The sequence below is a fragment of the Tetrao urogallus genome, assembly GCF_951394365.1.
Source record: "Tetrao urogallus genome assembly, chromosome: 1".
Classification (NCBI taxonomy): Eukaryota; Metazoa; Chordata; class Aves; order Galliformes; family Phasianidae; genus Tetrao; species Tetrao urogallus.
The window spans coordinates 144,626,601-144,648,931 of record NC_136813.1 but is presented as its reverse complement, the minus strand read 5'-3'; the positions used below and the strand labels follow the sequence as shown (position 1 = coordinate 144,648,931).

General features: G+C 40.9%; 1 protein-coding gene across 2 annotated transcripts in view; it reads right to left on the bottom strand.

The window, feature by feature from the left end:
• EP300 (EP300 lysine acetyltransferase) overlaps positions 1–22,331 on the bottom strand; it is a gene marked incomplete at both ends in the record, with an annotated part of 56,084 nt that overhangs the window by 15,661 nt on the left and 18,092 nt on the right. The window contains 17 exons of one of the 2 annotated variants that reach the window (XM_079548237.1): positions 1,607–1,695; positions 2,246–2,485; positions 3,736–3,854; positions 4,368–4,524; positions 5,188–5,376; positions 5,804–6,244; positions 7,277–7,435; positions 7,895–8,004; positions 8,841–8,918; positions 10,588–10,762; positions 11,165–11,282; positions 11,592–11,726; positions 12,474–12,567; positions 15,237–15,473; positions 16,286–16,399; positions 17,145–17,406; positions 19,390–19,566. In XM_079548237.1, the coding sequence (XP_079404363.1) occupies positions 1,607–1,695; positions 2,246–2,485; positions 3,736–3,854; positions 4,368–4,524; positions 5,188–5,376; positions 5,804–6,244; positions 7,277–7,435; positions 7,895–8,004; positions 8,841–8,918; positions 10,588–10,762; positions 11,165–11,282; positions 11,592–11,726; positions 12,474–12,567; positions 15,237–15,473; positions 16,286–16,399; positions 17,145–17,406; positions 19,390–19,566 (2,894 nt within the window). The remainder of the gene's footprint in view (positions 1–1,606; positions 1,696–2,245; positions 2,486–3,735; positions 3,855–4,367; positions 4,525–5,187; positions 5,377–5,803; positions 6,245–7,276; positions 7,436–7,894; positions 8,005–8,840; positions 8,919–10,587; positions 10,763–11,164; positions 11,283–11,591; positions 11,727–12,473; positions 12,568–15,236; positions 15,474–16,285; positions 16,400–17,144; positions 17,407–19,389; positions 19,567–22,331) is intronic. The other variant, XM_079548238.1, reaches the window with a different exon arrangement.

Below are 22,331 nucleotides of genomic sequence, written 5' to 3'. Positions count from 1 at the left end.
AAGGCGAGGTTAAATATCGGAAGTTCTTAATAAAATCAGTCCTCAAAATCTTTCAGATACTCATTATCAAACTGTCAAACTGCACATTGACAAAATTCCTAATGTTAGCTGCATACAAAGTGCTCTGCACTGATACAATTCTGCCACAGTCCTGAACAGTCCAGGTACCAGTAAAATAAGCATCACAGGAAAAGATTTAATTCACATCTGAAAAAAAATTTGGTTGATTTAAGATTCTACCCCAGCTCTCAAATGTTTTGAAACTGTGGCCTCTCTCCTACTGAAGTATGTTAACTGAATGCACAAGGCATCTAAAAATAAAAGAAGTTGCAACAGTTAACTGTAAAGCCACAAAGCAACATTACAACAGCTGTTAAGCTAAGTCAAGAAGTCTAAACCTTCTCACCCAGTCTTCACCTGAGATAACGCATAGAAGATTACTTCTGGGATGTTGCACTTGAGTCTACGGATGTACATGCACGTACATATATAACAATTTGAAAATCACATGTGCATGTCTTATAGTGCAAATACTCCATTTTAAAGTTTCAAAACATTAAGGGATGCCAGATTTTGCAATATTGGTCTTCTGGTCTATCAAGTGCTATAATGTAGAGTGTTTTGTATCTTAAATCCAGAATTACAATTATTATGCAATTCTATAACTACAGATTCTGGAAACTTATTTTCTACTTCCTTGCTCCCATTCATTGCTACTGCCTTTATTATGCCTAAGAAGGTTAAGATGTTACAGCTCTTAACTGTTAAGAAGGTTAACTGTTACAGCTCTTTGTTGCTTTTGCTTAGCCAGGTGCTTAAAAAGTTACAATTGTCAAATCTTCTTGGCATTCAAGTCTTGGTGGTTATTTTTCGTTTGTTTCGGAAGGTGAAAGAACAGAGCAGGAACTAAACTGATGGAGGTGACATAATTTTGAGGTAATCGGCCCTCAGCTCTAACTGTACATTCTGGCAATAGGCATGAGGACACGAGAGCTTTAAAACATGTATTCTTCTGCTTCTTCCTGCCTCACTTTTCTAGTCAGCAAAAAGATGCCCTCAGAAGTCAAAGACGACTTGAATTCTGTAATAAAGCCTCTGAAGACTGTTCTTTTAAGGTGACTAAGGGACAAAAAGAAACCAAACTATTCAATATATCAATATATAAATCTTCACTGAGGACTTGTGCCACAAAATAGTTTGTTCTTCAGTTAACATCAAAGAAAAACAAAAGCTTGCCAAGTGTAATGTATATACAAACGTAACATACTTGCTCTATTTTTTCATGAAAAATACTGCTAGATGGTAGCAAGCAAGTCAGACTCGTGTATGAGTTCTAGACAACTAAAGATTTGGTTAACAATAGCTTAAAAAATTAGTAGAACATTACACATTTCTGCAAGCAAAAAAGGAAGAGCAAAGACTGCAGTGAATTTTTGCAAAGAAATTGTTTACCCACAAGGGAAACTACTCAAGGGCACTTTCAGCAAATTTTTTCTTATAACACAAAGGTGTGCACATATGAAGAGGGTGTATATGTGTAGACATGCATGCCTTTCGCAGATGGATTGCGTCATGCACAAAACTGCACCAAGCAAGTTTTCCTTACCTGTTCTGGTAACTGTAGTAAGTGGCATCTCGAGGGATTGTGCATAGCTGTTTGCCATAGCAACACAAGGTCTGTGGCGAGAACTCCAACTGCAAAAAGGAATGGGTCGTCTTAGCACATGGGTCACCTATGCTTTTACTTGCTCTCCGTGGGAAGCAAACATAACCCAACCCACCAACCATTACCACCTTATTCTGTGCACAGATCTCACAGCACAGCAAGACTATGAAGTGCTAGAGTCAAAAAAGTGCTTAGCAGGCTGTTATTCTCAAGTTAGCTTTTCTCCAAAAATGGAAAGCATATCGAGATCATGGAAATACAATGCAGTCTTGATATACACTGAAACTGAGAACGCTTCTGCAAAGTCTTTTTCACTGACCATCAATGTAATTCTTCAGATGCTTAACTTCTCTCCCCCTACAAGGGCTTATATATGAATATATAATTTAAGCAACAGATAGTATTAGAAGATACATAAATTCTGAAATCAAGAATTATTCAAGATTGCTAAACGCTGGTAAGCATTCAGAATTTCTGACCCAATGTAGCTGCTAACGACTGCAATTGCTGTTATTTCCCCTAAGCACCAGGGAGCAAGAACCAATCTAGGAAAAAAAAAAAAAAACAAACAACTCCCACCTTTCTTCCACAGCAGTAACCAAGGCTCTGCATAACTGGATCGATTTCTTGCTCAAACACCTCGGCCAGTTTTGAGCAGTACTTATATACCCGGGATGTTTTGCGGTTGTAGAGCCAGGCATTATTGAACATGAGCCAGATGTCATCTACATATTGCCATGGCTCTTGATATTGTCCTGTATCTAGCTTCCTCTTGATAGTAGAAAGGTCCATGGGATTCTTCACTATGTCAAAATAATCCTGAAAGAGTAGCATATCAAAATGCTGCTATAGAACCATGTTGTGAAATGTCAGCATACACATTCTCAGCACATACATCTTTTTGCAATACATCAAGAAAAACAGGTTCCTCCCTGACTAGACTGTCAAGCTCCCTGTGACGTGCACTGAAGTCTCTAATTCTGTATAACTCTCCCATACTTCCTTTCCATTTTTCCTGTATTACTCAGGTTCTATCAGTCCTCCACTATCAATGAAGTAAAACACTAATTTTAGTCTGCAAAACAAAGTACTACAGAAAGAAGAAAATAGCAGTACTTTTGCAGCTGCTGTGATCCAAGGACACATATAAGAACATTAGCAGGAAGAACTGTTCTTAGTAGACCAGCCAAATAACAAAACCTAATGCGTGTACTAGATGATAAAAAATTCCATGTTTCCTCCTATACATCTTCCATCTAAAAGTCTTTTTCCAATCCCCCTCATCAATTATAGGATTGTTTCTCTTAAGAAAGTCCTCCAAATACAACAACCAGTTGAGAGCTTGTTTAAGAACATGAGAAATACCTATACTTGCTTCTACTACAGAAGGCCTTGCATTTTTGCAATTTAAAAAAAGCAGTAAAAACCAACAAAGTCAACCAAGTGAAAATATTTCAGACAAAAAATGTCACTCATAGCATTTAAACAGGACTATGTACACGCATAGGTGTATAAAAATGCAGTGGTGTGGTCAATCAAGAAGTTTTAAAACACAGACCCTTAAAGGATACTAATGTCTGCCAAACACAGCTCTAAAGCAAGTGCAAAACTCAACACAAACAAGGAGCTCAGTAGCCTCCTCTTTGCTAATGTAAGCTTAATCAGTGAGTATTATCTATTTCTGAAGTGGTCTTCATCTGCTTAAGTTTTTACATAATCAGTTTTCTACATATTTACATACATTGCATTTCATAGGTGTATCTCATCAATAGAAGTATCTTCATAGGAATGAAGAACCACAAAAGGCCCTCAAAACATCAGGATCTGTCAACAGCCACCTCAATGAGTGGCATGCGTGCTTATTCATCAGAAGGTAAACAGAACTGAACAAACCTTTGAAAAAATACATTTTCTTGACTCAAACATCATATGTTCCACTGTCTAAGTCAAACCTACTCAAATGCATCAACACAGAAAAGGAAGCAAGACTGACTTCAGTTGGTCTGAAGTAGATGTTCTGAGAACAGTTCTGAGTTAAAGTCAGGAAAGTATCTTGCTAAGACACTCACAGGAATTCCTAGTAGTTGGGGATCCACAGGCTGTCGAAATGGAAGAGACTCTGGGTCCTGACGGTAAAGTGCCTCCAGTGTTGGCATAAGTGCCTGCCGCAACTCTTCTGGCTTGAAAACTTTTGAAAAACAATCAACATTAGAAAGATAGAAACAGCTGTAAGGAGGAAGAAACATGCTGGAAAGACGTGGTGTGTAAAAAGACTACAGGCAACAAGTATAAGACACTTGCAGGGCTTGTTTATCCTTATAACACTGCATTCTGAGAAGGATATTAAAACAATCATCTGAACACGAGGAAATGGTGAAATACTTAAGAAGGATTTAATCAGAGAACGACACCATCAAATTTAAAAGCAAGTTTATATTCCTTCCTGATGTCACAGGAATAAACTTGTCTAGAAAGTCTGCCACAGTCACTCCAAACTCTACTGTACTGACAGTTTCTCTAACAACATAATACTAGAGCTATAAAGAACTTGACAAAAGACAATTACGTGTATTAAATATTTGTTGTCCAAGAGTCACAAAAACAATTCATGTAAGCCTACTGAGTACCGACGAAGAAAGCTCCTCTCTCTCTCAACACTTCTAAGGGAGATAAATGAAATTCAGCCAGTGTTTCTACTTACTTTTTTTCTTAGACTGCCCTGCTGCTGGAGAAGACTGAGTAGCTGGAGTTGTAGGTCTTTCCTCCCCCTCTGTCATTTCAGTCTTCACTTCTGTTTTCTTCTCTTCTTGTTCCATTGGGTCTGGTTTACATTCCTCCACTGCTGGTTCTACTTTAACCTGGAAAGTAGATTAGACCCTGTCACAGCTGCCTGTAGAGTCACCCAAGTTTCAGTCCTATAAACCTACATACCACTTGCCCACTGCTCTTTTCTAGGATTAAGGCTGTCTACATTGCAATCGCATCTTGCCTAAAACTTGATCCAACGTGCCAGAATATATCTTTACCACCACAGGAGTGGCAGTGATGGGCTGCTAACCAGTTCTGAGCTGCAAGCAAGCAAAGAGGTACGGATCTTGCTGCTCAGGCAGTTCTGACTGTCTCTCCTGCACTTCAGCTGCAAGAAGTCACACTTCCAGTTGTCCTCACAACAAATTGTCACAACCCACTACAACGGCCTGTCACATACACAGCCACTACTCTAACAAGAAAGAGTGCCAATAACATTGAAAGGCGCATCTTGAGCACCTTCTTACATTAGCATTTACCAAAAAGCTTCACACTTCCAACCACATTATCACAGCCCTTCTTGTGGTCGCTGGTTTCTACCATAATTTCACCACAAAACAGAGACCCTTCTTTAGAAAGAGGTAAGGGAGGTGACAAAACCACAGCAGCAGGTAGCATCCAATTACCTCACTGAAGTCTAGAAGGACTACCTTGCATGGAGACCAAGGAGCTAACAATAGTAGATATTCTCCCCAATAACAAACCAAAGTCACCTCAGATTTCTCCTCCATCTGCAGCTCTGTTTGTTCTGGTTCCCCTTCATCTGCTTTTATCTCCATTTTCACTTCCTGCAAAGGTGGCTGCTGCTGCTCTGCTGCAGTTTGCTGAGAGTTCACTTCTGTGCTGCTGGTGGATGGGGGGTTAGACACCTGCCCATCAATGCTTACAGCTGGTTGTGACAGCTGAGAGGTAAAAAAAAACAAAACAAAACAAAACAAAAAAAATCCATTACAAACAGGCTTCTAATTAACCTATTATTTTTCTCTGCTCTGATCTACCTCTAATCTACCTGATCTACCTATAACCTTATTTCCATCAAGTTTAAACGCACTTTTATACTTACACTTGCTTAAATGAAGTGCATACTGCTAGCACAAGTCTAGTTACAGAAGAAAACACAACAGACATGCACTGGAAGGCCTAGTATATAATTTCATATTGTTTCCCTACTGTATGCTATCACTATGCATACGCAGACATAACTAAAGGCCTTGTATGTACACTTCACTGTGGATTTCTCAACATGCATGAAAAAATTACTTCCCCTGTGGGAAGACCAGATCCTAAACCTTACATCTGCCCATTTGTACAAATAAAATATTTACTTACAGGTGTTGTGGGATGCTGTGGCTGCAGTGGTGCTGTTGGTGTGGGAACCGATGCCGTCGTACTCTGCTGTGACAAGGGTTGCTGCTGCTGCTCTGCAGAGGGCGTAACAGGAACTGGAGGCTGGACTTGTGGAGGCAGCTGTGCCTGTGGAGGTGTTGGAGTCTGCCTCTGAGGGGGATGCATAGTTTGTGACTGCGGTCCGGGTGGCAATGCCTGAGGAGTAGGGGTGGGGACAGTGGTAGCAGCTGCTGCTGCCTGTTGTTGCTGCGATCCTAAGCCTGGAGGTGTATGGTGAGGTGTTGGGGTTCGACTGGGTACTGGAGAAGGAGAATTTCGGTGCATGGGAGGCTGTGGAAGAGGTGGGCAGTGAATGTGACTCCCTTGAGAACCTGGAGCCATGGCAGGAGAATTCACAGGACAGGAAGAGCTGTTCATTTGTGCCTGTGGGAAAACAAGTACACATCTGCAATGACTCCAAATAGAAAAGGAGTCTAAGTACTGTTAAAATGGCTGCTTTCCCACAGTTACTGGCATACTTTCTCAAAAAGTGACAAACTTAAACATCTACTTCAAAAGGAGAAACAGGCTTTTTATTTTGCATCACTTGAACATACAGCTGTTTTGTAGTGTACTCAGCTCTAAAATAGAAGTTTCAGAGTAAATAATACTCATTGATACATTCAAAGAACAGCACGCCTACACTTGCAGTTTGCAAAACATTTCTTTCTAAAAATGCAGATATATACATCCTGAATACGGGGCGATACATCACAGCAGAAAGAATGGATTCAAATATAGTGTGCCCACGCCCCCACCCCCAAGACTAGAAACTAGATTTATCATCAGAAATACATATAGCTGTAACTGCACTATGAGATTACAAAAAGATGTACTGGTTAAGAAAAAAAGCTGTCACTTCATAATAATCTTGCCTGCAAACTAGGAAGAAGCATCAACGAGAAGCAAACTGACGTTCCCTACTTCTTCCTGGCCTGAAAGGTTCTCACTGAAAAGGGAGAGGGAAAGGACAGAAAAGAAACTGCTAGACTGGAAGTTCCAAGCTTTAGTAGTGACAACCCTCCTATTCCCCAAACGGCAGCAAAATACATTTGATGGCTGTGGTTGGACATGCCTTTTTATGACTTATTCTTCCAGCTTCTTTTAATTTCTCAGGCTCTACTGCTTTGCTGCTCTTAACTACTATATGCTGAGCAACAAGTTCTTTTCTTCACAGAAACAAACTTAAGTAATTCTCTCCACTTAAACTTAAGCCTGAGAACAAGCCAATATTTCACCCTTGCCACTACCAGCACTACAGCCAGGAAAATGCTGAGTCTCAATAAATGAATTCAGTTTATTATAGATCCAATAGCATCTTGAGAAAACAAATTATTCTTCATTATTACAAACTTGAACAATAAAAACAGCATATGACAGAGCCTGCTAACACCACTTCAGAAATCAGAAACTTACTTGAGAAACTGGTGTCTGATTGCTAGTTTGTGTCATAGGCATGCTTGCTGCATTCATTCCTGGGGAAGAAGCAGGGAATGGGTTCTGCTGCAGAAATTGACTTTGACCAGAAGGTTGGCCAACTCCTGGTTGTTGCATACGTGAAGGAAATCCCATCTGTTGGAAAAGAAAGAACTAATTTCATATACTTTTGTAGTATTTTACAAAAACATTTATCTCACGGCAAAAATGGTTGCTCGATACTTAGACATAGGATACAATATTGAAAGTCTAATGTGACTCTCAAAAGATAGAAATTATGATATCTGCCAACCAAGCAAAGGGATCCTGATTTCAGACTGGGACTTCAATTTGTTCCTTGTTTCAGGCAAGCAACAGCCCCGAACTCCACTTAAACTTAGTTTTCAGCAAAGGAAATTATACGTCTTTTTAATTAAATCACCAAGGCTGACCACAGACCAGACACATCTTCTGCTGCACTGCAAAATAAGGAGCCAAAGTGCCTACAGACCACAGGAATAATGTTTAAAATCTTATTTTCGTTTGCTTATTGTAAGGAAAGCACAGCGGCAGCAAACCCATGAGCTGAATAGCCAGGATGAAGGGAAGCGCACTGACCTGGTTCATGGCCCCGGCCTGGCTTAGCTGTCCAGGGTGCTGAAGAGGAGGGGTTTGCCGGGGTCCCATCGGTGACAGCTGCATGTTCATGTGGCCAAACTGATTCATTCCTGTGCATTTGTGCCAAAAATAAATAATCAACAACAAACAAAACCCACTTATGAACAGAGGCCTGAATTATCCTTTGGGCACCACTCAACGTTTGGAGAATGCTGTTAGCTCCTTCTCTATTTTTTTTTTTTTTTTAACTAAAAAATTTTCGAGCATGCAATGGAAAGCACTTAATGAAAATATCCTATCAGCCAGTTAACAGAACAATTTTAAGTACTAAGTATCCAAGCTACTTCAGAATACATACTGGCTTTTTTCCCCTGAAAAACTTTTTCCCAAGTACAATTTGTGATAGTTTGCATTATCTTAATTACTAGAAGTTCGTTTCTTGGAAATTCTGACTGTGAATCTTCATTTAAGTGCTTTTTATACTGGCTGCAATACTCCTTGAAAATGCAACCAAGGTTCTACTCCAGAGCAGCAATTTTCAGCATCGTCCCTCTGCTTTGGACATGCCCTCACCCTAAGCTGATCTCATGTTCACATAGAAACGTTTTAAAATAAATAAATAAATAAAGTTCCTCATTTAACAAAGCAAGCAGCTAACAAGAAACACATTTCCAAGAAAATGAAACAACATTGTGCACAGAAACACACAGAAATATATCTGTACACACACATTTATGTATATAAAGTACAGATCTGTTTTCTTGGTCACACAGAATTGTAAGGGTTAGAAGGGACCTCAAGAGATCACTGAGTCCAACCCCTCTGCAAAGCAGGCCCCCTACAGCATCCTGCACAGGTCAAATGGGAAAATAGCAGGTGAAACAAAGGCTGCCTAATTCCAAGATTCTTTTACCATCACAGTCACAAATTTTCTTATAACATTTACCTGTCTGTGCCTGCATGCGATTCATCATCTGGTTTGGCACATTAGCACGTATCAGTGTTGGGTCAGTTATAGGACCATCTGTAAAAAAAGATACTGGAATAAGATTACAGCATTTAGAAACTACCAGCTTTTTAACTGAGAAAACATTCTAGTGAAAATGAAAATCCTCCTGTAAAAAAAAAAAAAGTATGGACATTGTCCAGTAATTCTAAACATACTTCAGAGTTCCTCAAGTATGAAGCAAAACCCAATTGATACCCAATTGACTAAAAACATTGACTTACAGCCAGATTTTAGAAACGTGGACAAATATGAAATATATTATTGAGGTACAATGACAAACTCAGCAGCTTGCGAACATTCCAGACCACAAGAATTTCTACAAACCACTCTACACTGTTATTCCACTTCCTGATTCAAAATACTATAAAAATGGGATGGTTTGAAGTATTTATCAAGAAGTCTGAAGTCTGATAATTCTAGCATATGGGATAAAGAACCAAAATATCACATTTACTCCTGAAAGTAGTATCCTATCATCTAGAGGAAGTTACTGCAAATAAATTCATAGTACCAATCTTCAAGGCCTTTACTGCTTTTTGGTAAGGTATCTTGGTAAATCCAGTTCTAAGTTCAAGTATGAAAAGACCCAGACTAGAATTACCAAGACACATTCATATTCAAAAAGGAGAAAACCCCCTCAGATTAAGCTCTTTGTAGCATAACACTGGAACACTGGAACTGGATTATCGTGCAGCATAAGAAAAATAATCCAAGATTCTTGCCTCCTCAACTGTCTAATTCTGATTTTGACTCCATGTTCTTTAAGACAATTTATTATAGTGTCATTGACAGCTATACATCTATTCCAATTAGATGTCTTCAGAACTCAGTTCTTAACTGTGAAGTATCTAAAAACATGCAGGAATGAATGAATGGAGGAGAAATATCAAGTGCAAGAATAAGTGTTACTTGTTTTCACCTATTACCTGGCAAAGCCTACTGTGTCTCATAACTTCCTAATGCTGTAAACAGATAACGGTCTTCAGTAGCATTACAATTTTGATCATTAGCTCCTTTCCAAAGTCATTTTTACTCTAATATGCAACTGCCTGGTTATAAGGAAATATAATAATAATAATCTGTTTAGAATTAGGAGTGTCAAGTAACAGAACTACTGTGAAACACAAGACAGCTACACGGGGAAAAATACTGAAATCTGGTTGTTACTGTACGCTGTAAGAGTTATCTGTTCAAAAACCCAAGCCAAAACAGAACACCAAACAGGATAAATAAATATGGCATAGGGCAAGCACTATCTAAACTTTCAAAAGCGTAAGTAATATAAACTGGGGAAACACTTCAATTATGAGAACTCCTGCTCAGCAGCTATAATAATAGTTTTAAACACCAGACAGTTACATACTACTAAAACATGTTTGTTAAAAGTAACTTCAGTTACTATCAATCAATTCTAGAGGTGAGACTAATGAGACTGAAGTTCTACAATGTCCTCCATTTCCTCTAATCTAGCATAAAGGGTTAGAATGCTTCAATATTATTGACCCATAATATTATGGCCCACAAGACCAAATAATTTTAGATAATCCATGGTCATTAACTAACAAATAAGCAAGGCAAAGATTTTGCAAGTACTCCTAAGCACAGATGAATAAGTTCAGTTTAACTCTGCAAAACATTATATACTTGACCCACACCAAGCAGTAACTAACCCAACTGTTCTTACTTGCAGACATCCCTGGCTGAGGCTGTCCCATGTTGGGCCCTTGATTCACAGGAGCCTGTGGCATGCCCGGAGCACTTGGTATCATATTTTGCTTCTGCAGCCTGGTTCTTCGCTTTTCCTCCAGCTCCTTCTGAATCTTATAGATCTTCTCAGCTAGCAAGTGATAATACTCTGCCTGTTGGGAGAGGAATATGATCCAGGAAAGGGAAGGAGACATGTTAAAATAAGGCAACAGGTCACACTGACATCCTTCCACATGCACATTCCAGCTTAGAAGGGAGGAAGCTTCCCCTCTGCAGGGCTGCCAGGGAGGTTGGTGGGCAAACACAGGCATTGCTCAGAGCATTTCTGGCAACCATCAGGGCACCACACAAAGTTTTTCTTCTCATCCAGAACGTTTCAGGCACAACACTGCACAACAGGCACCACCCCAATTCCCAGCACACCTGCAAGCTAGCTGGTTCCTAGACTCAAGCCAGCAGCCCTGGGACACTCTGCTTTCCACCCCACTTTCTCTCCAACCACTACCAGGTAGGATTAGAGAGATGAAACCAGATGACAGAGGACAGCATCTCACCCTGCTATTTGCTGATTCATACATATCGCCTTCCACTTTCCGGGCATATGCCACCAGATTCTCCATACGCCGATCCTTCAATGCTGCAGGGTCAGGTGTAGGAAATATGGCTTGGACTCTGAAGAAAAAGCATGCCAGCTATTAGGATGTCTCCAAACCTGGACCTTAGCACCTCAGCACCAACCCCAACTGATGGGAACACAACGCAGTAAGCAAATTTTTGAGGGATTGAGGCACTGCTGCTGTCCCCAAGCAATGCTCCTGGTGTGTTGATGGGTTGAGTATGGAATGGAACATTTCCAAGACAATAACCCCAAAGCAGCACATCCATCTTCATGAAGCACATCCATCACGCTTCTTGCCTTGCCTTCTCACTGACCCTTATAAGCTCCACATCCCAGCCCCTTGTTTGTTATTAGCTACTCACAATTTATGAACAAGATGATTTCGGAGATCCTGAGTAATATCTTCATGCCACTGCTTTCGAATTCCTGTATTGGATGGCTGAGCTGTTGGCATAGCCCCCAGACTAGCAACATTGGCGCTTTCACTCATCATGGAGCTTCAAAAACAGAGTAAGAATTTGAGGATGGAAGCCCAGCCCAAGCTTAGTCATCTTACAGTCAGAGCCTCTTTTAGAATAATGTTTGTACAAAGTGCTAGTTCAGCCATTCCCTAATCAATGGACAAACTGTGCAGAAACAGCAGCACAGACACCAAAACAACGCACCCCTCCCAGGATTAAAGAGGGCCATAGAAGAGTACAAGCTGTGCTATCCAAGGATTTTGAAAACGGGAACAAAAGCTACAAAATGCAGAGGGAGAGACAACAATCAGTGGAATTTATCCCACTGTTTATCCAAAAAGTGCCACGAGACTATTAAGCACAAGGATCATTTTTACACCTCAGTGATTAAGTTGCCCCTTAGCCCCATTGCAGACCAACAGCAGACTTATGGTATGCCATCTCCGTTAGTAAATGCAGCAGTGGGTGCTTCAGATCTGCCCAGTTACTAATCTAGACAATGTCTGTAACCTCTGTGGCTTAACAAAATCAGTTTGCAAGCATTTAGTGCAAAAGTTAAAATGGACACACAGATCTCTAGAAAGGATAAAAACAAAGATATAGCAACTACAAGGCTTCTTTTTCAACTGTCCTTAGCAGCTACAATCAGCTCTGACCCTCTCAAGTATAAGCACACAAGATTTTAACATACACCTTTTTCATGTTCATCTCATTTGTTACGAGCAATCATTAGCAGCTGTAGCTGAATCAAATCACTGGATTGCAAAGAGTTAATCAACTTACTTTTGGGAATTCATGGTTGAATGTAACATTGAGTCAGGCAGCAGACTGGGGGTTTGAACTCCTACTCCTCCATTTACCCCCATTGGATTTGCACCTAGAAAAAGTAAGTAGTGTGAAATGAACTGCATAGCTACTGTGCATGATTAGCAGCTGTTCAGCAATAACAGAGGTCTAGCCTTTAAACTCCTTTCACAAAATGCAAGTACTTTAATTACTCTTTACTATTTACCCTCTTCCTTTTACCAAATTGAAGTCCAAGGCACAGCACAGTGTCCTCCAAGTGAAACATCAGCAATACTAATTTTCTGCTCATCTTCCTGAACTTTTCAGCAATTTTCAGCAACAAGCAATTTCCATTTTCTGCAATAGTATCTACCAGAATATTCTCCTGCAGAAGGTTTGTGTTACAAATTCTGCTGTTTCCTTAGAAGCTCCTTCTGTGATTCAGAGGCTTAGAGGACATATACTCAAAGGATTCGAAACAAAAGATTCAGCTACAACCTGTACCTGACAAGGTTCGCTCTCATCTGTTCCACAGCTAAGGATCCTACAACTAATCCAGTGCAGGTATTAAAAAAAAAAAAAAAAAAAAAAGAAAACTGGCAATCCTTTATAGGAAAAGGCTCTAGTAATTTATCTACCACCATCTCTTCTGAATCACAGCAAACCTCAATCGCCATAAAAAAGTGCCCACACACACCAGTTAAGATTCAAGAGAAATGCAGCCTATTTCTGACTGGAACTTCTGAATAGATGATTTAGTGAAGCTGAGTAGTACGGAAGCCATTATCAGTTCTTTATACGTGTTCAGGACACCCGAATCCTATCGAATCTGTACTTCAGGAGCATTTCTTACACATACCTTTCTTTAAGAGCACAACCAACAGTTTAACAGCCTTTTCTCAGCTGCCTCTAGTTCCTCCCCTCACTCTTTTTTTTTTTTTTTTTTTAATAAATCCTTTCCAGACCCACTTTGCCACCTGAGAGCAAGGTGGTGTTGGAAGACAACTACAAATCTTTGCTTTACCTCTCTCTTTCAACTGCCAGAAACAATTTGTCCATCTACTTAGGTCTGCATCTCTTCAGATCAGAGCCCTCACCAAATCCTGATTTTTGCCCAAAACATGCCCTGCTGTCACACAGTTCATGAGCTGATGCCCACAGGTGGATGCCTCCTCCCTAGAGGCATTCAAGGCCAGGCTGGATGGGGCTTTGAGCAACCTGATCTAGTGGGAGGCATCCCTGCCTGTAGTACAGTGCTTGGAACTAGATGATCTTAAAGGTCCCTTCCAACCCAAGCCATTCTATGATTGCATGACTCCTACCTCAGCCGTTTTAATTCCCCACGCCTAACAATGAAACAAGTGAAAAGTTTACTCTCTCCAAGCTTATCCTTTCTATGGTAAGCTTCACTTCTTCAATCTTCAAAAGCTTTTTAACCCATCTATTTGGCTTTTCTTTTTATTAGTGCCAAAAGGAGTATCCAGTAAAAAGGAATAGGCATTTATGTCTGGAAGGAGGAACAAAACCAAAACACAAACACTACATTTGGGGAAAAAAAAAAAAAAGAAAAAAAAAGGGATTACACACTACGTCCAATTTTTCAGGCCCCTCACTACAACTTCCTGGAGCTTCTAGAAATTCATCTACTTGTAAAACACTAATGAAGAATTGAAAACAGTAAGTTTTATCTAGTTGTTCTAAGACTCAGCTGTCAGGACTCAATTTAAAACACTTTACATTCTGGAAGGCAAAGTTTTAGAAGTATACAAGCTGCAAGAAACCTGTGAGGATCAATCATTTCATTAATAAGTCTACACTATCCAACAGTCTTTATGAGTAACTCCTGAGTACAACCTCCTTTGGTGCAGAGACAGCACAAACTGCAATCTGCAACCAGCTGCTACTCTTCTTGGCAACCTCTCAGTTCTCCCCCATTGGCACTCCTGTGCATGCATGACACTCACAATGTACATGAGCCTGTCATGAGGCATATGGGCCTGATTGTAACTCCACACAAGATTGTGACAAATGCCTACCAGTCCATCTATCCACTTTTCAATTAAAGCAACTCAAGCTAAGAACTGAGTGAGAAAAGTTCCCGTGATATAATCTCAAGCTATTAATCTTAGATTTGATGGTTAAAGGTTACTTTGACACCAGTGATAGCCAGGGCACAATTAAACACACATCAAATTTAAATTCCTATGCAATCTGGTGTGATTTTACAATAAGCCACGCAGACAGTTTACAGTTACATGAGTCTATATGACAGAATTCAGAGAGAGAGGAACGTATTGCTTTTCATTTGTTAAAACTAACATAGCAGATCTGAGAAACAAACACAAAATGCTACTGTTCAAGTGACAAGGAAGCATCTTGGAATGCAGGCATTCTAATGCGTGCATTTCCAATTAAAAACTCAAAAAACTCCTGACACTGACATAACAATATCATTATAAAGCTGCAAGACAACATTAAATAACATGCTTTAGAAAAATTAGTTCCTTTCCCCAAAAATATTTTTTCCAAAAAAACATGCTTTTCCCAGAAAGTCTGTTTTCCAAGAGAAGGCATTTGGGCCCCCTAAAGTCCCCTGTTCCACTGAGCAGATTGATATTCCATATCTAAAACACTGCAAATTCACACCTTTTGCACGTTAACTATCTGTAATTAGGTAGTAGGTAACAAAATTTCCATCAGATATAGTGCAGGAGAATTGCCTGTAGTTTGTATTTAATCAATTGTCAGTGTTAAACTTACTCATAGGATTCATTGGGCGCAGACCCTGGGGTGACTGTCCTTGTTGCTGATTCTTCACTTGAGCCTGAGACTGCGTCTGCATCTGGTTCCCTTGATAGGTTAGTCCAAGGGCTGCATAGGCTCTCTCGATGGAGCTGGGGTCTATCTGACTGGTAGTGCTTATGCTGGGCGTAGTCTGCTGCCCCACACCCACGGAGCCGGTGTTTGCAAGTCCTACTGCAGCTCCACCCAGTAGTGCTGGAAGAGATGCACCAAAGTTAGTAAGGACAGGGGGAGGTAGTCAAAGAGGTCTACAAAAAGAGGAAGGAGACTACCGGTTGTTCAGAACCAAAATGTCTCCTTCTAGGACTATGCAAGTAAGATGCCAGGTCTGGAAAAGCCATTGTGAAAACGGAGAATAAATTTTGGCCCAAGCAGTCATTTCATTAACGTTGTTTTCCTTCTGAGCTGCTGAAAAAAAATCCTTAAGTATTTAGGACATTGTTTGCTCAATACTGAGAACAGAGGCACATGTCACAGAGTTTAAAAGCAGAAGGGTTCAGCTCTTCAACAGCCATGATTTGTTATTTTCTTAGAACAAGAAATATCCCAATTCATGTCATGCAAAGAGCCCAAAATAACATTAAGAACCATGAGGATATAGTTAACGAAAGGACAGAAGTCATGCAAATTTTGGCAGGAAGACCAAGGAGTTAGAAAGGGGAAGAGGAAAAACAGGAGAAGACAGAACATCAATGCTGAAATGGCACAACCCTCTCTGTGCGTGTCTGTCTCCAGAAGATCATCAGCTCCAAAAAGTGGCAGAGAAAAGCAAATCAACTGGTTGAGAGCACTAGAGTTCTTGTCCACCCTTACTACTCTCCTGCTAGAAAAGTTAGAAAGCTTCCACAAAAACTAGCTATCAGCTGCAGAAAAATATTCTGCCACTCCAAAGCATGATGACAACTGTACTATCTATTCCCAGGTCAAAGAAGACCATTAGCAGAGTACAAACAACTCCCAACATGCATTTTATAGTTTATCCAACATGCAGAGCTTCCCAGACTTACATTGTTGGTTTCTTTTGTCCCCAGCATTTTTGAGTGGCAAACATACAGGACAGTCATGTCTTGTACAGTTCTTCCAGTGCGAGATGATTTGTCGAGAAGATGCGCAATGTGCCACTGAGAAAAAAAAGGGAATGAGAAACCTTTACAAATTAATGCCAGCACCTCCACACAGCTAATACAAACTAGGTAGGGAGTAACTATTCCTCTCAGGGCACACATCGATTTCACAGCACAGTAAAGGATTAATTGACATAGTTCAGTATTATCTAGCCCTGAATATGTAGCTAGATTGCCTTAATTAAATTTCCTTGGAAGCTCTATCTTATATTTCTAAGCCTAGTTCTGAGAACAACACCATGTACATAAGGAGTTAGGCACATGGAATCAAGCAATTAAGATGCCAGCAACTGGCACAACCCAGGCACAACTAGGCTACCAAAAAGAGCACACATCTCCCTTGGTTTCTAGGATAGATTAGGAGTTCATTGGAGCCAGAACCACCTTAATTCTGGGCTAGCTATTGCTTAAGATTTGTCCCTTCCATTTAGGGGAAACAGACTCCTGCTTACATATTTCTCCTTTGTGCCTGCTGTTATCAGAAGACAGCATCCAAAAGGTACTGCAATGAGTTTGCAAGTTAAGCAAAACACTTTCATTTGTTTCTTTCTGTAATCTTGCCTTAACTTGACCAAACTTTTAAAAACTGAGGAGGAGGTTATAACTTGAATCCCTAAGGGGACAGACAGGTTAAAAAAATTCAGTTTCCCAAGCCACCCACTTGTTCTCCATCTTTTACCATAAGCCCTTCTGGTCTTGCAGAGGTTGACCACATCTATATAACCACTCCTCCCCCACTTACCCTGGCAAGATTTGCCAGCCTGACAATGTGTCATGTGGTTCAGGACATTCTTCATGGTTCGGCAGTGAGGGAGGTTGCACTGCCGCACCTCGCCGTTGGCCTGTTCTCGCCGTTGACACTTGTGAGCGTGTAAGAGGAGAACTAGTTGTTGCTGAATGAGTTTGCGTTTCTCTGGATCTGCTGTTGGAGCTCCAGACCCCATTCCTTGTGAAGCTGCTGGCCCCATCCCAGCTTGCTGAACTTGAGGAGCCTGCTGCTGACCCTGGACGAAGGAGAAAGGAAGTGTCCAGAAATAAATCTATTTAAAAATTGCCTATTTGGCATGGAAACACCAAAAAGAAACAAATATATGAAGAACTGCTACATTGCGTGATCAAGGGAATATCCCACCTACCTGTAGTTCTGGATGATCCATATTAAACACCACCTAATAACAGTGCTGGCAATACTTCACTTGCCAACCACAACGTCCTCCTCATGTCATACCCTCTCTATTTCTAGCTCTTGCCTTATAAAGGACCAGCAGAACTTCACTTTGCACATGCTCACAGCTTAGTGTTTCCTGCTAGCCCAACTACGAAGTATTAAGACTACTTGGGCCTCAAAACATCTTTTGAAAGCTATGAAGTTGCATCCATAATTCTTGCCTGAGTGGAAGGCAAAAATCAGAAGGAAAAAATTTTCCCCCTGCTTCCACCAAGCACTTCACTAAATTCACTAAAGTCAAGTATGGCAACACCTACTACTTCTTCCATACTGACGTTTATTTCTTCAGACTTCCTCTTTCTTCTAGATGAATTGTGACAAGCACTCAACAAAAACAAAAACAACAAAAAAAAAGAGGCAACTCTGTGTTGCTTGTTTTACTTCAAAAGCCTTCAGTTTGTAACAGGCTTTTCACTTACAGAATGTTTTAAGGAACAGTCATGAAGATTTCCAGTTATTTTAGAGCTCAACTACCTGCATTCCTAAACTCCAGTTCTTCCATAGCAGCATTAACCTTTCATTTTACAAGGAGACTCTACCAGTTATTCAGTCCTTTCAGGGCTTTTCTAAGCTCCAGTACAACCGTAGCTGGCTTTTTGCAGTCTGTCATTCTAAATGACAAGAGAGATAGCAGCAACTCTTCATTCCCAGGTCCAGCTGGGTAGCAACTCAACTTCAAAAGAGTTACATGCTCTGAATTGAACAGAAGCTTGACAGTAAGTTTTGGCAAGTTCTTTATTGGTTAATATAACCAACTGGCAGTACTAGGATTCTAGCGTTTCATGCTCAACTTAATAAACAAATAAAACCCAGGGAATCACCCTTTCTTTAATTCAGAGATACAAATTTACCTGGGAGTGTTTTTTCAGCAAATTACTTAGGTCAAGGACTGAGTCCCAAGAGATAAACAATCTAAGATCCGAAGCAGTGACAAACACAAGCTAAATTCAGAAGCACAGTTTTGTTTCACAAACAAGAATATACATATGACAAAAAAAAACACAACAACAATAACCCAACCCAACAATAGTGGGGCACTTTGCACGTCTTCATCCTAAACAATTTAGGCTCTTAGAATAAGGAAGCAAACTCATTCAGCCCTTGCTCTTCTAGAGCACTCGGCACTACTGCTGAATTCAAGCTAGTGAATCTAATGCTTGTAATTTATAAGCCTGGGACATCCACTTTTTCCACCACTCACTTCCCCTTTCTCCAAGCCTTGCTGCAGACTCAGTGTTGAGAGCAATGAGGGAACAATAGCGCTACCACAGTAACATGAGGACCATTGCATATGCTCACATAAGAGCACAACAGGAATTAACACCCAATTGGGACTTCTATACACTACCACATGTAATAATACATTTGAGAAGAACTACTTCTCCCAAAAGCATCAGAAGTATGAGCAGAAAAACAATCCTCAAGACAAAACCACACTGAGAAGGAACCCAGTGAACCAGACACAGGACAAGGGACGGGAGAAGAGAGCAGAAGTTCCCACACAGGTAGCAAAAGGTAATTTTTGCTGCTAATGGGGTTTCAAGGGTGAAAAGTAAAGGTGCAACTTAACAGATAGAGCACAGCTCAGCTCTCTCCTCCGTATCAGCCATTTTAGGAGCTTAAGCAAATAAGTAATGTGTAGATTCAGAACATGCATTCACAGCTGCAAAACTTCTAACATGGCAGCATCTGAGCACTGCACATTCTTCTGCTTTAGTTTGCCACAGCATTTGTTGGAGATATCTTTCACTCTACTTACCATGTTAGGCATTCCTGCCCCAGGAACTGGCTTCTTGTCCATTTGAAACTGTGGTAAGCTATTTTGCAGTCCAGTCTTATTCTGCATCTGAGGTCCAAGACCACTGGCTCCAATCTGCTGCCCAGTATTCTGACTATATGGCTGACCATAAGGACTGGGATTGCTCATCATTCCCATCTAGGAATGAAAATAGCAAGACATTCAAATAAGAATGTTGTTCACAATTCAAAAGGCAAATAAATATTTCAGAGAAGAAAATGATATCGAAGCCATGAAACAGCTGCAATGCAATCCTGATCCACGTGCTTCCCTTGCTCCCTCATGTGCATGTATTTACACCTATCACACATCATTATCTTCTCAATCTGATTGCTCCTATAAGCATTGATAGATTGGCCTTTCTGTGTTTAAGTCAGTTTGGTTGGAACTGCTCTGACTCTTCAAAAAACAAAACCAATAACCACATAGTTCAACAGATTTCTCATATCAGTTTCTCAATCACAAATCTGTACATTGGACTAGAGAAGGAATTTTCTGCTTCCACCAAAAGGAGACAAATACCACCCCCCATTCATATCAGCAAGGTTTACCCCAAATACTTCCCACTCAACTGTCAGTACCCCCACAGCTCCTCTTCATAGGGCTATAACAATTCTCATCTGCATTTTCAGTAGACAACAGCTTTCAATTTAAGAACACACTACAGACACAGGTAACACCACAAGCACACAGGCACTGCAACTTGCTTGCAGCGAGCACTACTTGGGGTCAAGCAAGACAGCAAGCAGGAATGCTGCAAATAAAACAAAGCTATCAAACCATACCATGGAAGCAGACTGATACACAGTGTTTGTTCCTTTCTGCACTATGTATCAACTATTTGCGTACTCCACAGTTTTAGCATAACAGAATACACAGTTTGTTACCTTGGAGCACTCTAGAATCTATGGAACAGGATCAATCCTGCCCGTGAAGTAGTTTGCCCTCTGACTTCCCATTCTATTCCCTTTCAGTTTTCACAGAAAATTTGGTCTTCAGAGACCAAACAACTGGCAGGAAGACCAGGAAAACTGGAGTTTTAAGACTACCAAGCTCTCACCATTAGTCAGCCAAGATCCTCGTGCAGCCTTAGCTCACAGTAAGAAAGGCACACAAGTACTGCAGAGAACTGTGACATTTCAATTCACATCAGTATGCGACTCAGCATTCAGGCTACTGGATGCTTGTTTGGATCCATGAAAATACCCAGACTTAATCAAGAAGTGCACACAAACTCCTATGGCATGCATCTGTCCACGTACTCCCATTGCTCTCAGATCCTCCTCCCCTAGTAGAAGGACCCTGTTCCTGTTCCTCACAAAGTCTCTCCAACCCACACAGAAAAGTAACTATGAGCCCACAGATTACCTGTTATCTGTGATTACCCAAAGTTTTCTTTTTCCAGGTTTTAATTTCTGCTAATCTATTACTGCAGCCTTCAACTCGCATTTGTAAAGTAAATCTGAAACAAACCATTGCAACAGGAAAAGCGGCACAAACCTTACTGACAAACCCGACACTTAGAGGAAATTCACTGGTCATATACCTGATAGCAACCACTTCCCCCCACTCCAAGCACTAACTATAATCACACAGTGATAATTCATTAGAGAGAAATGAAAAGAACCTCTACACGTGGCAGATAAGTTGTGCAACAATGAGAAAGAACTAAAATGCTTCCTTTGTCTCCTGTAGCACTGCCACTGCCATGTCTCAACTGTGATGAATGCACGCATGGCAACAGGCAACTGCTGCCCAAAATGAGACAGGTGAGACCCAAGCCTTCGCTGCTACAGGGAGCCAAGTGCACTGGAACCTTTGAGGACATCTCCCTGTTGCCGCTGCTGCCTAAAACTGAGCAAAAGATTCACAGCTCAGGATAAGACTGTGGGAATTATTTCCTTAAGAAAACATGGAGTTAGCTCTCACCAGGGCACATACTATGTGCTAGAGCATATATTATGCTAGCCATCGCTAACACTGCCCCACAGACTTTGTACCCTTATGCTGCTATCAGACTTTAAGAAAACTAACCAAACAATTGAGATTTGAAGGCTGATAGCACGTTTTCAAACTGTGATGTCACTGGGTGAAAACAAGATGCTCAGCTTAAGAAAATTGAGGGACTTCTTCCACTGATATCAAAGCATCAGATGTTCTGATCCTGCTGACAAAATACAAAGATTTTCAAATATGAGCCATTGGCACTGCTTGGGGTACAACATCAGCCCCTCCAACAAGGGGGCATGGCCAGGTCAGAGGGCAGGCACTGCAAAGTGATCCCAAAAACCACACACAGGCATCACCTGAGAAGGGTCTTAAAGCCCCAACTGCTTCAGTCTCCTGGAGGAAATAAGCAGCCATCCCTTGGTCTGGGTGAGACTGACAGCTGCCAGATCCACAACCAGGCTTTGCAGCGATGTCCCCAGTCCTGCTGTCACTGACCCACTGACGTGAGACAGACAACGTGCACACAGCTCCAGGCTGAGTCAAGGGAAGGGGCAGGTGGCAGCTTCTTCACAGTGAGATCACAGGGTCTCATCAGTGACCCTGGCACTGGAAGAGGGAGTACACCAGTGTCACTTGATGTGACAGACTGCGAAACATGGATAAGAAGGGGAAGTGTGTGTGTATAGAGGGGGGAGAACATCAAGCAGCAAGAAGCAAGCAACCTAATAACTAATCATAGAAGGAAGATTAAAAAACAATCCAGTAGGCTCAGAGTGCATCAGTTGGAAAAAAAAAAACAAACACAGAAAGACTGACATACAGTTCACCATCAAATTAGTGAGTTATTGGAGGCAAGGGGTAGGTGCATCATCAAGCATTGAAGTGCCAATCAAGGCAAGGCAGTTCTGGTGGCACTGCATGAGATAGGCACAAGGCTTCCTCTACAACACCAC